The sequence below is a fragment of the Pteronotus mesoamericanus genome, unplaced genomic scaffold (genome assembly GCF_021234165.1).
Source record: "Pteronotus mesoamericanus isolate MK-2021 breed Mesoamerican mustached bat unplaced genomic scaffold, CSHL_Meso_final contig_202, whole genome shotgun sequence".
In the NCBI taxonomy this organism is placed as follows: Eukaryota; Metazoa; Chordata; class Mammalia; order Chiroptera; family Mormoopidae; genus Pteronotus; species Pteronotus mesoamericanus.
The window spans coordinates 58,926-73,823 of record NW_026555086.1 but is presented as its reverse complement, the minus strand read 5'-3'; the positions used below and the strand labels follow the sequence as shown (position 1 = coordinate 73,823).

The following is a 14,898-nucleotide window of genomic DNA, read 5'->3' as shown; positions in this document are numbered from 1 at the left end:
CACGGGCTGTCCGGGCCCCGGGAGGCAGTTGAGTGCAGACCTGGGCAGTTGGCGGACGCTCAGGAAACAGGAGCTCTGTTACCTGCAGAGTCCTTGTGGCGGAAGGACTGCCTCGACCACGGTAGCAATAAGGACGTCACAGGTCTGGAGCCGGCTACAGCATGCTGGGCCGCTACAAGGGCCCTCGCTGAAGCCCAAGGCCATGCCCGTTCCCCCTGGACTGCAGGAAACCCCAAGTCCCCACAACGGATCGCATCCAAACCTCTGTAGGTGTACATTTTTCTACAGGGAGATAATTTAAGGGTTTGACCAGGATCTCAAAGGGGTTATGACGCAGAAAACCCCGGGAACCCTGGCTAGGTGACTATCGCCTGTCTCTACCCAGTGGCACTCAGACAGGCGGCCAGCAACCCCGCCCCTCTGGCTGGAGCTGCGCCTCCGCCACAGATAACTAAAGCTCTGCTTTGGGTGAGGGGGAGGGTGCGATCTCTCTTCCCCTTTCACATTGCGAAATAGGATTTTAACATTTTTATTTTGACAAACTTAAAGGGACACTGCAAAAAACGTTCCCAGGTACCTGTCTCCTGGATGCCCTCAATATTAGCAGTTTGCCCCCTTTGCTTTATTGTGTCTCCAAACACACTGTCTTTGAACCGCCTCACAGTAAGTTGCAGAGATGATGCCGCTTTGCCTCTCAATATACACACGTATTCCTCCCAAACAAGGACCATCTCTTACACGGCCCCAGGGCAATTATCAAAAGACAGTAGGAAGTTAACGTGACACAGCACAAGAAAATTTACAACAAACTGCATCTGGATTTTGCCACGCAGCTTCCATGCCTCTGAGCCTTCTTAAATCTGGAAGGGTGCATGGCACCCCCCTTTTGGAAAAGCACAGGCTACTTATTTGGAAAAATGTCCTTCAGTGTGGGTTTTTCTGACTGGATTGGGGTTTGCACTTTCAGTGGGGATTCCGGAGGTGAAGCTGTGCTCACGGCAGCGGCCGGCCTGTTCCTGGAGGTGCCGACTTTGCTCTGCCTGCTGGGCGTTCTTTAGGTACTCGTTTACTTCCTGGCATAGCAAGATGTTTTTGGCTTGTCTGTCCTTTCCCAGTTCCACCCCTGAAACCAAACATTTCTCCAAGGAGCCCTAGTACCTTTTAGTGGGAAATGGTGTTTAGTAAACAAGATGTGGTTGTTGGGTGTGCACATTGCTACTGGGCTGTCATTGCTTCTTGGTCCTTCCCACAGACAGGGCTAGGAAGCTGTACTCCCTATCTCTTTCTCTATTTGACTATAAACATTAAAAACCATGAATTCACAGATACTTCCAATTTCAAACCACCACCACTATATTTATTGTCCCTGCCATTTTTATATTTGTAATTCCTTGAAAGTGAGAAACCTGGCCCCATTAGCCTTAATGTATTTATTTGCTCAATCCTATAATATACAGAAAGTACTGTTGGGCTTACTAACCTACACTTCTATGAAAAAGTTTACTTTCTAGAGCTTAATAATTGTTCAAAGTTCCTTTCTGTCTGTTGCCTGAGGGCAGACAGTCAAACTGTGGTGTTCAAAATTTACTTGGGTATTTCTTCCCCTTTCACTGTGGGTATGTAATTAATGTGAAATATGGTTGCTCATATATTTCATTTCCCTATTATTGTTCCTGTGATATATTAACATGGTTCCCCAAATCAGAACTTCATAAAAGGTAAACTCGGTCAAGTGTCGTCTTCCTGCCTGTCCTTTGATCCTTTCCGTCTGCTTCCCATGGGATACAGTTCCCAGATTCCAGTTTCTCCTTCCATGTTTCTTTTTGCACAAATGAGTAAGATACAGGGATATATTCGTATTTCCCCTTTTTTCTTCCACAAAAGGTAGCATCCTATATTGTTTTATGTTGCTTTTTCCAACCAATGGTATACCCTGGAACCCAGCCTACACCGGTTTGGAGTTCTGCATTCTGTTGCTGCTGCTGACGTCACTTCCATCTGTACTCTGTCCCACCGAGTGGAGCTGCCACTGCAGTCCCTGCTCTTGCACACGGGAATATTCTGGGTGTGCCCTCGCTCTCGCAGTTACAGACAATGCTGCAGCAAATAATCTGTGCACATCTATTTTCTTTCCTTTAGAGCACAATCCTAAAAGTGGTATTCCTAAATCCAAACACATTTTTAATTAGTGTCTGACACTCCTCCTTCAGGATTGTACCAATGTGCATTCCTGCCAGCAATGTATCAATGTTACCCCACAGCCTCAGCAACAGAATGTGCATTATATTGTTTGTCGGTCTGATTAATGAGAATGGTATCTGTGTAGCTTTAATTTACATTTCTCAAAGTATGAGTGAGGTCCAATTTCTTGTGTTTCAAGATCTAATTTATTTATTTATGAAATATATGTTTTGTTTACTTTTCTATTGTGTTTTGGGTTTTTTCCTTCTCAGTCTTTAAGAATTCTTCATACATCAGGAATGTTACCTATTATCTATGAGCTATGTCGGAAACATTTTACTCCATCTTGTCAATTGTCCTTGACCTTGTCTGCAGTCCTGCCCCCCCCCCCGATGGAAAGGTTTCATTTCACTTACATTTTTGTGGGGCCAAATTGTTTAACCTTTTTAAAAAAATTAATTTCATCTGGATTTTAAGTCAGAAAATCTTCCCCCTTAGCCAAATCAAAGATGCATTCATCCTTGTGATTTGTAGTACTTGTTAGGTTTCAATTTTTATATTTAGAACCCTAATCTGTTTGTTTATTCTTGTGTATGCTGTAAGGTATGGATCTAATTTTATATTTTTACAAATGGTTAACAAGCTGTCCTGTCCTGTTTTCAAAGAAGTCTATCTGTATTTATTTCTGGACTTTCTAATTTATTCCACAGTTCTGATTACTAAATAGTGTGTTTTAATGTCTAGAAGGGCTGGTCTCCCTTCCAATTACTGTTTTGTTTTTTTTTTTAAAGAAATCTTTTCTTGAGTATTTTAGCATGCAATATTTTTAAAGCACATATTTAAATAAAACCTTAATGGCCAAATTTGATACTCTCAAGTGTCAAAATACCAGAAGCAGGGTTCCCAGGGGTGTTAAATGTCTGGAAGCAGATAAGCTTGGCTGGGCCTCATCCGTTGAGGTTATCTTGTTGCTTCTGGCTTTACTTGGATTAACTCTTGGTCACACACACTGGAAGACAACCTAGGATAGCTGCTTCAAGCGCCGCTTCTTCTCATTGTACAACTCCCTATAGCAGTTTATTGCATCACTGATTGCTCGTGAAACTTTCAGTTTCCACTCATCATCGGGGCAGCTACTGGTGAGGACCTGTAAGCCAGCCTCAAAGTGCGAGAAGGCTGCCGAGAGTTCCCCTGTGGTCAGCTGGCGCAGGGCAGGTGGAGCCTCCTCACTCTCCTCCTCCCCTGCCGGCCCCTGCTCCAGCTGCCTCAGCTCCTCATTCGAGAGTGCGTTCTCGTGGGACTGCAGCAGCTGGTTCACGTCGGCTTCCACAACTGTGTCAAAAGCCACAGTCCTGGCAAGGGTCACAATGTTTTGTCGAAGCTGTGCAATGTTATCTGTTTGGGGAACATTCTGGAACTGAACACACTGGGGCCAAATTTTCTTCCACATACTGTTCATTGTTGCTGGTCTGAGCGCCTCCCAAGCTACCGCGATGTTGTCCACAGCATCCATGATGTTGTAGTTTCTCCAAAACTCCCTGATCACAGCTGTATCCTCGCCATCTGTGGCTTCTAGGATGTGCTCAAAAGTCCTTTTCAGGTAATGAGCTTTGAAGGTAGAGGCTACACCTTGACCCATGGGCTGCATCAAGTCAGCTGTACTGTCATGAAGATATTCCACTCTTACGTTATCAGAGAGATCACTCAAATTCACGGGGTGGCATGGTGCATTGTCTAGGATGAGCAATGCTTTGTTGGTTAGGTTATGTTGGGCACAGTATTTTTCCACAGCAGGACAAAAAAAGTATGTGAACCATTCATGAAAAATGCTCCTGGTTGCCCAGGCCTTTTTGTTTGAGCGCCAAATCACAGGTAAATTGGGCTTGGAGTACCCCTTCAGAGCCTTGGGGTCTTCTGAATGGTACACTAATAAGGGCTTCAACTTAAAGTCCCCAGCGGCGTTGCCGCCAAGAAGCAGCATCAAGCGATCTTTGGATGATTTAAACCCTGGCTCAGCTTTTTCTTCCATGGCAATAAACGTCCCTTCAGGCATTCTCTTCCAATAAAGCCCTGTCTCATCTACATTAAAAACTTGCTGGGGGGTGTACTCACCTTCTTCGATGATGCTTTTCAGAACTTCGGGGTATGCGTCCTTGCTGCTGGGAGCAGTGCTGTTCATCTTGAAGTGGGGCAAGCAATGGCGCTCCTTGAATCTCACAAACCACCCTTTACTTGCACTAAACTTTTCTTTTTGAGAGCTTTCCCCTTGTTCATGCTGCAAGTCATCAAACAAACTCTTGGCCTTCTCCTGAATCATGGCAACACTCAGGGGCATGTTCCGCTGGTTCTGGTCTTCCAGCCACACACGCAGCAGGCGTTCCATGCTCTCCATGACTGCGCTTCGATGGCGAGTCAACCGAGAGGCTCTCGAGGGAGTAGCTATTTGTGAACTCGCTTTGATTTTTTCTTTGTTATCTCGGATTGTTGCCACCGTAGAGACGGCAAGGTTTAAGGCCTTTGCAATCTGGCTGAGCTTTTCACCCACTTCAAATCGTCGTAACACTTCTAATTTTATGTCGAGGGTAATTGCTTTCCGTTCCCTTTTGGCACTCGGGATGGCCGTTGCATTTAGGGGCCTTTTCCCGGGCATCTTTGCCTCCAAAATGTAATAAAATCACCGCAGTCTCCGGGGCAAGGTGGCCTGTGGTTGCTCTGCTCACTTGCAGGGCTTGGAAAAGCGAATGGGCTGCACTGAGACGCAGGCGGGATTCCCCGGAGACGCGGAAGGGTCACCACAGGCTCGCCCAACAGCAGGCTTGTTCATCTTCGACTCTAAGCCGGGCAGCATGGGTCGCTGGGGTCCATCAATGTCCAAACTCCTGGACAGCACAGCTGTAAGCCCATCAAAACTGGCGTGGGTTTCTGTGATCCAGAGAACAAAGAGAAACTCGTGAAGGGGAAAATCGCTGCACAGCACACACCGAACCAGTTCCTTTGTTCTGAGGGTTAGAATAGCGGCAGTCTGCCCGTTCACTGAATAACTCGGGCACCTGCCGCAGCGGCCCCCGGGGGGCGAGGGGTGGTGGTAGCCTTTGTGAGCCGCTGCCCATGGAGGACCCCGGAAATGTGTGTCCCTGTAGATGCCCGATTCAAAATGTCTGAAAGCCCTCCTCTTGGCATATATCCCGAGTCGTGCGCCGGTTTCTGTGTTCAGCTGAGGAGTAAGGCAAGGTGGCGCTCATGTTTAAATCTTTAAAGAGACAGTCAGGCGACACAGTAGACACCTAAAGAGAGGTCCCCGAGCAGGCACCGTGGCCTTGTCGCGCATGCGTACAGCCTCCCCAGGCCCGGGGGGCGGGGTTGCCCCGCGCTGCGCTTGGGCGCGCGCGCGCGCCCCGCCGGTGCGCTTGGTAATGGCACATAGGCTGGTGGCGGCCCGCAGCCGGGCGATGGCCGGGCCGCTCGCCGTGCTGAGGAGATGTTTAGGGCCCGGCAGGATGGCCGGGTGTGGCGTCAGAGCCCTTAGATCCAATCCGTAGGTGGGCCCCGGAGAGACTGCCCGCCGGTTCCCGGAGGCGGGGACGCGCGGTGACGCCATCCGGTGCGCCGGCCGGCGCGGGAGAGTAGGGCGGGAGGTGGAGAAGCAGCCGGAGCAGCTTTAGCCAGGGCCCTGCTGCTGAGGCGGCTGCCACTGGCCCGGAACCGTTGTCCTCCGCACTCCGCACGCCTCTTCTCGCGGTCCGCTCCACGCCTGTCCTCGGCGGTTCCCACTGCCGGCCCCCTCGGTTACCTGAGCAGACGCCCGCCTCCTTTCCCGCTTCCCACAGATCCCGTAGGGAGCGGTGTGCGTTGGAGCCCCGCCCCACGCGACCCCGCCGCGCGTCGTCCTGGCACTTCGTCCGATCGCAAGCCCGTTTCCTTGTGGGCCCCGCGCACATGCCGCGTGCTTTGCCCGCACCGGATGTGCCCATGGACGGGGAAGAGTTTTGTGAATCGTTACGGGTGTTTAGTTCAGCCACCATTTGTTGAGCCCAGTTAATAGCATCTCGTGCTGCTCGAGGGCTTCCGCGCTGAGCTTTACACGACTCTCGCTTCAGCCTCACACCCGTCCTCCAGGTCGGTGCTGCCGTAGCCGTGCCTTACGGAAGAGGCAGCGAAGGCCAGAGCCAGTCTGCGGCGGCTGGCGCCGAGCCGTTCAGGACCGCCCAGCGCTGGCACCTTCACTTGCATAGTCCAGTGTTGTGCCCCTTCCCCTGGGTTAGAATCTGTGAAACACTACTCCATGTTTTAAGGTTTTCGGTTTGTGTTTTGTATCGATATATCCCAGCAGGCAGTGATCACAATGTGGGGGTTTTCCCCCCTCATACACTACCATGGAGTTCTTGGATTTTGATCCAAGAGAGGTGTCTTGATCTCAGGTGATAGTGAAGGAGGAAGAGAACTGCGGGGGCGTGTCTCCCGCCGTCTTCAGGAGTGAGCGTCTCCCTCTCGTGTCTATTCACTTTGGAGGCGGCGTGTGTCAGGCTGGAGTTGCTCCTGGCAGCACCGACGGACGCAGAGCCTGCGCCCGTGGCCCGCGGCGCGGCACCGCCGAGCTGTCGTGGCAGGAGGCAGCGCTTGACGGGTATGGCGCGGCACGGGTGCGGCAGGAGTCGCTGAACCTCCAGGGGCCCCACGGTTTTGGTTACAAAGGGCGGCAGTTGGACAACATCCGGGTGTTTTCCCAGACCGAGTGGCTCATCCTTGGAGAATTTCCCAGCCGGGGGGCATCAAGGGGAACAGGACAGGCGAGGGCTCCACAGCGTGGGCTGCTCGGCCCTGCGGCCTCGGTGATGTGTCAGTTGAGGGGGGCGTGGAGAGGCCGGGGAGGCCGCAGCTGCGCTGCAGGTCAAGGTGTGCCCAGTGGTCGGCGCTCCGCGAGGGGAGCCTGTGCCCACCAGGCCCCCATCACACGAGCTTCCTGCCGCCCCGCCAGAGAGCGAGCAGGGGTGTGGCAGGCGAGGTGGCGCCAGGAGGTGTGAAGGGAGGGAGCGAGAGCAGAGACTAGGAAGTGGAGTCGCGGAGGATAGTGCCGTGTTATTGGGGGGGGGGATTGAGGGAGTTCGCCCGCAGCTGCCACCGGGACGCACCCACGTGACGTGAATCTGAGGCGCAGACCAGGGGCCCTTATTTGTGATCTGCCTGGAAATGACTGGAAAGAAAGGACAGCGGCACTGTGCCCGCTGAAACACGACCTTGCACGCCGCCTCGCGCCCCGGTTTTGCACGCGCAGAGACAGATCGGAAAAGCCCCTCCCGGCCAAGGGGAGGGACCCGGGACTCCGCGAGCTGCACGTGACCCAGCGTGGGTGCCCAGCCAGTCAGGAAAGGGCAGAGTCCGAGCTACAGGAAAGGAGTTGGATGTTCTCACGAGTGTCGGAGGAGGGGTGCTCGGTGTGCCCAGCGGCCGCCTGGTGAGCGATGGCGCCGCCGCGCGGCCGACTGCGGGGCCCTGAGGAGCCACGCGGGAGGCCAGACTCCCTCTTTTCTCACTGCAGGTGCGCGCTCGCCTCTGCGCCTGCTTTCCCACCGCTGCAGGGGCGACGGCCGCCTCCTGGGGGCAGGGAGGGAGGATGGGGAGGCGCCTGAAGCACCTGGCCGCGCCCTCTGCCCCTTGGCCTGGGTCTCCTTTGTGACGCGCCTGTAGTTCCATATGGTCCCGCGTCGGGCGCCACTGTGACAGGCGGTGCCCTCGGGCTGCAGGAGTTAGGGCTGCGGCTCCTCAGCCTCCTTGTTTGGTTTCCCCTGATGTGACCCTCTTTCCGTAGCTGACCACACTGTTCAATCCACTCTGGCCTCTGGTAGGGATATTTGAGTAATTTAGCTTATTAGCAAGTGAATAATAATCAGGGAACGAGTTTGCTTTGGGGAATAGCTGCCTCAAAAGACAAATACCAGGTGGTATCACCTGCAGCTCCTCCTCTATTATAATAAAGCGTTGGGGAGGCCGGAATCTGTGGTTTCGCGGGGTTTTTTTAAAAAATACAATTAATCCTGGGTCATTGAGTGCTTAGTTTTTTTTTCAGTGTAGTGGCTTTTTATTGTGCTTGTTTTTGCTATAATGGTTTTTGACCTAGAACAATGAAAAACCAAAATTATCTTTAGTCCTGTCCTTAACTGGTGAAAATACAAGGTCTAGAAAGCGTTTGCTCTCCATGGCCTGACAAAAACACTAACCTTTGGTTGATCAAAGATAAGTCATAGTATCCTTTGGTTTTTAAGTTTCACGTGATTTTAGTCATAGAATTGTGTTTGTTTTTGAGGTTGCAATAGTTCCCATGACCATAATTGCCTTGGTCTAGAAAAGGTTAGTTTTTCTGATAGTTGTTGCTATAAACATTCTTTATGCATTTCTGCGGTGAAGTTAGTTCCTCTCTGAATAATTTTTTATGGGGTGTTTAACGAGCTCAGTGAAGGCAGCACGGCCGCACCTCAGGCGTCGTCCCTGGCCCTGCGCACCTGTACTGGTCACAGGAAGTGCCTGCGCCCGGAGCCAGCCCTGTCCGTGTGCGTTTCAGGGCCTCCGGGGCGGCCGCTTTCAGCAGCTGGTTCTGCTTGTGAGACTGACTCATTTTCCCAGTGGTTGTGTCCCAAACGCCCCAGAGGTACCGCTCGCCCCTCTACCGCCGCTGGCAGCACGGTGTTCCCAGGAACCCAGCGTGGCTTCCTCCTCGCCCTCCGTGTGGGGGCCCGGGGGCAGCTGTGTGCTGGCCCGTGCCACCCCGCCTCCCTGGCTTCCTACTGAGCTCTGCCTACTTAGGAGTCACACAGCGCCTTTCTGCATGTTCGCAGTTTCTATACTCAGTGAAGACGATGAAGGAGACACTTTCAGGAGGAAGGTGCTGGGTGACTCTTTTGGGAGGCATGGGACAAACCCTTGTTTTCACACACCTGGGGCCCAGCCAAACCCAGCCTCATGTGTGGAAAGCAGAACCGCGACGGGGTGCGGCCTGCCGTGAGCGCGGCACACGCCTGCCCTTCAGAGCGGGTTGCGCCCCCTGGAGACCCCATGTAGTGGGGTTCGCACGTGCAGAGTGGAAGGCGCGCCATGTTGCCCCCGTGTCAGGCCTTGGAGGTGCACGCCTACGGCACCAGGTGAGAGGCCGGGGGAGAACGCCCGGTCTTCCGTGCCCCCTCAGGCCTGACCGGCAGCGTGGGTGGTCCTCCAGCGGCGTGCGCGTGCCAGGGCCACGGCATTGTCTCCCTGCGGGCTGCAGAGATGCTCCCAGGGGCGCGGAGGACACCCGGACTTGGGAACGCCGGCTGCTCTCTTTGGGCGAGTCGGGCTCTCAGAAGTTTCCCATCGGAGCGTTTTCCAAGTGTTCACTCACCTGTGCGTCAGCCTCCCTGGGAGGCGACAGGCAGGTGCACCCACGCGTGTGGGGTCTGAGTGCTCTTCCCTTTGCGCGTTCACGGACAGAGCTGTCACACCCCAGGCGCCCCGCCTTCATCTGCTGCCTCCGCTTGCTTGGACCCAGAGCCTCGAGGAGCCTGTCCTTTCGTCGCAGTCGTGTGGCGATGGGACTGGTGACATCGGTGTTGTCAGATGTTTGTCCTGTGAAATGGCCCCTGCCCAGGTGTCCATGAGCAAGGAATAGGAAGAAGCCCATAAAAGCAGGTTGGAGTGTTTACATGCTCATACATATAGTGTTTCTGTGAAGACTCATGTTTTGCCCTTAAAATTTATGCGAATTCTTATTCTATCCCGTAATAAGTTGGGCCATTCCCGGTCGCCTTGGCCTTCAGGCTTCCATAGCTTTGCTCTGGGACCCTCGGGGTGGCGGCCCCGTGGCTGGTCCTGCCCTGGAAGGTGGCCGTTGCTGACTGGCTGTGGGGCGCGTGGCGGAGGACGGTCCCCGGCTCAGAACCATCTGGCTGCCCACCTTCTCTTGCTCTGGAATGATTTCTTTTTAAGATATGTTTCCTTATTTATTTTTAGAAAACGGGAAAGGGAGGGAGAAAGAAAGGGAGAGAGACATTGATGTGTGAAAGATACATCAATCGGTCGCCCCTCGCATGCCCCCAGCCGGGGACCCAGCCTGCAGCCCAGGCCTGTGCCCTGTCCAGGAATCGAACCAGAGACCTTTTGATTCGCAGGCCGGTGCTCCATCCACTGAGCCACACCAGCCAAGGCTGATTTCTTTTTTTTAATGTTGGGCTAGTTTCTAAGGTTCTTATGGAAAAACGCATTTCTGTGTGTTTCCTCTGCTCTCAGCACTTCACTCCTGGTCGCACGTGTGTGTGCGGGTTTCCCATCAGACCCCGCAGGCTAAGGGCTCGGTCCTGAAAGCCGGCCCCTGCCCCCCACCTTCAGATGCGAAGTACAAGGTTGCCACCTCTGCTTCTGACAACTGGCTGAGTCAGCTAGTTTGCTAGAGCAGCTCCTAGAACTCGGGGAACCAGTGCACCTACGAGGTGGCTGGTCTCTGACAAAAGGCGTTAAGGGGAATGGATGAACAGCCAGGCTACCAGATACGTGGGTGAGGCCCAGGAGGGTCCCCAGTATTGGGGGTGGGGGTGTGCCACCCTCTGCCAAATGGATTTGTTCTTGTCCACTGACCGGGAAGCTCTCCGAATCCATCGCTGGGCCTCTGTATCGCACGAGTGGTGAGGTCAGTGGCCATCAGAGATTCATTCGACCTCCAGACCCTCTGCCCACCGGGGGTGGGAGCCTCAGGCCGTAATCGCTGGCTGGGTTCCCCTTCCAACCAGCCCTCATCTCATTGACACCCACGCTGGGGTGTTTGAAAGGGCTGGTCAAGAGTAACGGGGGACATCTTCTTGTCTCTGTCACCTGGACAGTGCGCAGGTTTTAGGGATTCTTGCCGGGAAGGCTGGCAGTGCCGGTCCAGCACAGCTCAGCACCTGGCGGGCACTCCCAGCAAGGGCTCGCCTCGGTTTCCTGTTTTCCCTGTTGTCGGTTCTGTGTGCGGTGCTGTACCTTTTGGAAATTTTAGTCAGAAGTGTAGTTGGTTTAGTTGTTTGGGGAGATGAGAGTGTTCTTTTTGGATGGGTCCATTTTCCCAGGACCCTTCACGCCTCCTGACCTTGGACCTGGGGGCCGTGGGGGCATCAGACGCCGACGGGAAGGTCCCAAGTTGGGCCGTCGCCCTCGCACACACCGCGCGCCCTGCAGACGGGGCGTCCGGGCTGGACTTGTGTGACCTGAGCGGTTGGACCCTGGGCCCGCGCACTCAGGTGCTGCATTTGCCGTGGGGGTGGGGGCGCCTGGAGTGGGTGCCGGGTCCCGGGTTTCTTGAGAAGGGCGCCTGTGCCAGCCTGTCTTGTCACTGTCTTCCTTTCTTCCCCCACGTCCTGGAATGGAAAGGTGACTTGTTACCAAGAAGGATTTGCCAGCAAAGCTCAGGCCTGGAGCCAGCGGGCTGAAGCCTGGGGACTTTTGTACGTGTTGGGAGCCACCTCTCAGCAGCCGTTTCCCCTGAAACGGGGAGTGGTGCAGAGCAGAGCAGTCAGGGGCATAGAAAGGGTCCCTTGTCAGGCCCAGCATGTGTGCGTCAGCCACTGGTGATTTCCTAGGGATCTGAAGAAACTGGTTTCCGAGTCCTTGGTGTGGCCCTTGCTCCCGCGCCTTCAGCCCGAGCTCCCCGGACGCGCCTGTAGGGAAATGAACATTGGAAAGCATTTTCCTGCCCTCGGGTCTGCTCTCTCGGCAAAGCTATGCATGACTTTTTCCTGAGGTCAGACGTTGTTTCCTTTAGGACCTGGGGCACCGCAGGGTGTGGGGCCTGGAGCAGTGGAGGTGAGTGAGGGAGAAAGCTGGACAGCTTTTCCTGGTGGAGGCGGCTGCAGAAGGTCTGTGTGTGTCCGGCATCCGAGGCCCAGACCCCATGGCCTGTCTGAGGAAGCGGGTCCTGCTGCGCCCCGGCCTTGTCCACTTGCTTGTTCTAAGAAATGAATTTAATTTACGAAAACATGGAGGTTTCCATCTGAATTTGAAAACACCAGCAATGCTCCACGGCAGGGCTCTGTGTGGGTGTTCAGCTTCCCCCGGGGCCTGGGGCGGCACAGCCTCCCCCATCCGACCTGGGGCCGCAGGGCAGAGTGTGAGGAGGGCGGGTCTGTACCGCTTCTCCCATAACGTCAGAAAAAAGAAGTGGCCCTTTTCATGACGGGACCGCCTTTGTTAACTGTGAGCTGTGTTCTCTTCGTCCACAGGCAGCGATGGGCTCCAGGTGGGCAGGCGGCTGCCGGAGAGGGAGGTGCCGGCGACGGCGACACCGTGGAGCTGCGGGGCCCTGCCCTTCTCACAGAAGTCTGCCCGCGAGGGGTTTGTGGAAGGCACCGGCGGCCTCGGGGAGGACACGTCCCTCCCTGGAGGGTTGAGGGGCTGGAACCTGGGGCGGGAGGAAGGGGGCCTGGAGCCCCACAGGCAGGAGACGCCAGCTTGGCGCTCTGCTTGGAAAGCAGCTTCCAAGATCCCCAGAAACCGACTATGGTTCTGGGAACTGCAGGCGGGCGTTTCAGCTCGGGGCTCGCTGACCTGCCCTGCACCCCGTTCCTAGGCGACAGGGCCAGGCCTTGTGTCCTCCCAGGTGAGCCCCAAGGGCAGGGCCCTCAGGGACCCCTGAGGAGGTGGGTGGTGGGAGCATGGGGTGGGGACATGCCTTGGGCGCGAGGTCATGCCGCTGCCTTAATCACCCCAAAGAGAGGCTTTGGTTGGGTTGAGAATCCTCAAGGCGCGGTGAGCAGGCAGCGGTTAGGGAACTGTAAGCAGGTTACCAGGGGAACCGCTGGGTTATGAGTAGCGCTGGGGTGGTTATGGAGGGGCCGCACACCACCTGCGGGGGTGGGGGGTGGAGGTGAGGGCGCGGCTCTGGCCCCGGTTCCAGGTCTCTGGTGCTCTGGGCGCGGTTTCCTCCTCCAGGAAGCTGTGCTCCCCGCAGCCCCTCTGGCGGGAATCGCCGAGAGGGGGGCTGCCTGGGCTGCTTGGAGGCCTCTCGCTGCCCCCGCTTCGTCCGCTTCCTCGCCGGGCCGCTGCCGGACCAGAGGATGGCCGTGGGGCTGAGCCGCAGGGCTCGGGGCCTCGCCTGGTGGGCCCTGGGGAGGGAGGGCTGCCACCCAGCGACCTGGAGCCCGGGGTCCCCTGGGAATGCCCCGTGCGCCCGTTCCGGCGCCGAGCCCACATGCTGGGGCTGGAGCCACGACAGAGGCTGCGCTGCTGCCCCCCCCCCCCCACGGTGGGCGGCCGGCTGGGGCGCCTGGGACGGCTCTTCTTTCCTGCTGCGTGGAGTCCACCCACCGCCCACACGCCCGCGGGACAGCCGGGCCGAGACCAGACTGGGACGCGGCCTTGAACACTCCGGATCGTGTGATATGTTTGCCTCAGAAACGGAATTTCCAGCCCTGGTTGGCATGGCTCAGTGGTCTGGGCATCGCTCCACAAACCGCAAGGTCGTTTCGATCCCGTGCCAGGGCACAGGCCTGGGCTGCGGGTTCAGGTATGAGAGGCAGTTGAGGGGTGTTTTCCTCCCTCTGCCCCTCCCTTCCCCTCTCTCTAAAATTAGAAAGGGAAAAACTTTTTTTTTTTTTTTTAAATAGAACTTCCACTTTGGGACAAGCACTTTCAGCTTCTGTTGTTTGTAAAATGTGCTTTGTTGCGTTTTTGCTGCTTGGGATCCCCCTGTAGCGCGGCCCCTGTCAGCTGGGTTGCTTGGGGTCCTGCAGGGTCCTCTTTTCAGGGTGGGGGTGCTGCCCTCTGCGCAGGAGGGCCCGCCTGTGGCACCCAGAGCCCAGGAGCACAGCCCCCTGAAGTCCCTGCTGCTGCGCTTCAGGGTCGCACGCTCTGCCCCCCTCTTTCCCTACCTGCCTCCCCACCCCGGCCCCCGCCCGGCCCTTGGGCCCACAGCACACGCCCCTGAGCCTTGAGTCGGCTCCCAAGCCTGCGGACAGGACGCCTGGTCGAGAATCTCCGGCTGACGGCTCCGGGCTCCGGGAACCACCCGGCTCGCATCTGGGGTCTGCTCTCTGGGCCCTTGGTTCCCAGCTGATTGAAGTGGTTGGAATTGCAGCCTCGTCCTTGGCCTTCTGCTCATAGGCGGGGGTCCTCCCCGCCACTCTGGGCCTGGAGCCTGCCCTGGGCTTGGGGGAGGCTCGCCAGGGACCACCTGTGCCTCCAGGGCCTCTGGGGGGGCGGGATCTTCCCCAGATGACCAGAGACCCAGGGCATTTGTGCCTGAGGTGTGACCCGAAAACCGGTCCTGCCTGCGTCACCACACAGGCCCGGTGGCTTCTGCCAGAGCAAACAGCGCCCCCTGGTGCGCACCCCCTGCTGCTGCGGCTGCCACAGAGGCGGTCCTGCAGGCTGTGCGCAGCCCTGCAGCAGCGGGGTGGGGGGTGGGGAGCTGCCCGCAGAGGGCTGGGCTCTAAGTGACACTCGACGGTGCCGGGTAAGCCCCCCGCGGTCACGGTCACGTGTGGAGGGAGCAGGCAGTGTCCTTGCGCATCACGCAGGTCCCTTTTCCCTGGGGGACTTGCCTCCCGCTGTGCAGAGGGAGCCCCGTGCCCAGTGCCCCTGTGGAGAGCGCATTCACGTCCCCAGAGATGGCTCAGGAGGGACCAGGTCAGGGCGGGTTTGCATGGAACAAAAAGCAAGCTCACACGTTTATTGTAAAACCAGCCTTGGACTTGTAGTCAGACCAGAAGCCTGTTCTGTCCCTTA

The 14,898-nt window shown here is 56.1% G+C and overlaps 1 protein-coding gene across 1 annotated transcript; it reads right to left on the bottom strand.

Annotated features, from left to right (window-relative positions):
* Positions 1-3,202: 3,202 nt before the first annotated feature.
* Positions 3,203-4,831, bottom strand: LOC129068153 (tigger transposable element-derived protein 1-like). Its single transcript, XM_054570267.1, has one exon. The coding sequence runs from the start codon at positions 4,829-4,831 to the stop codon at positions 3,203-3,205; it is 1,629 nt and encodes a 542-aa protein (XP_054426242.1).
* Positions 4,832-14,898: the final 10,067 nt, after the last annotated feature.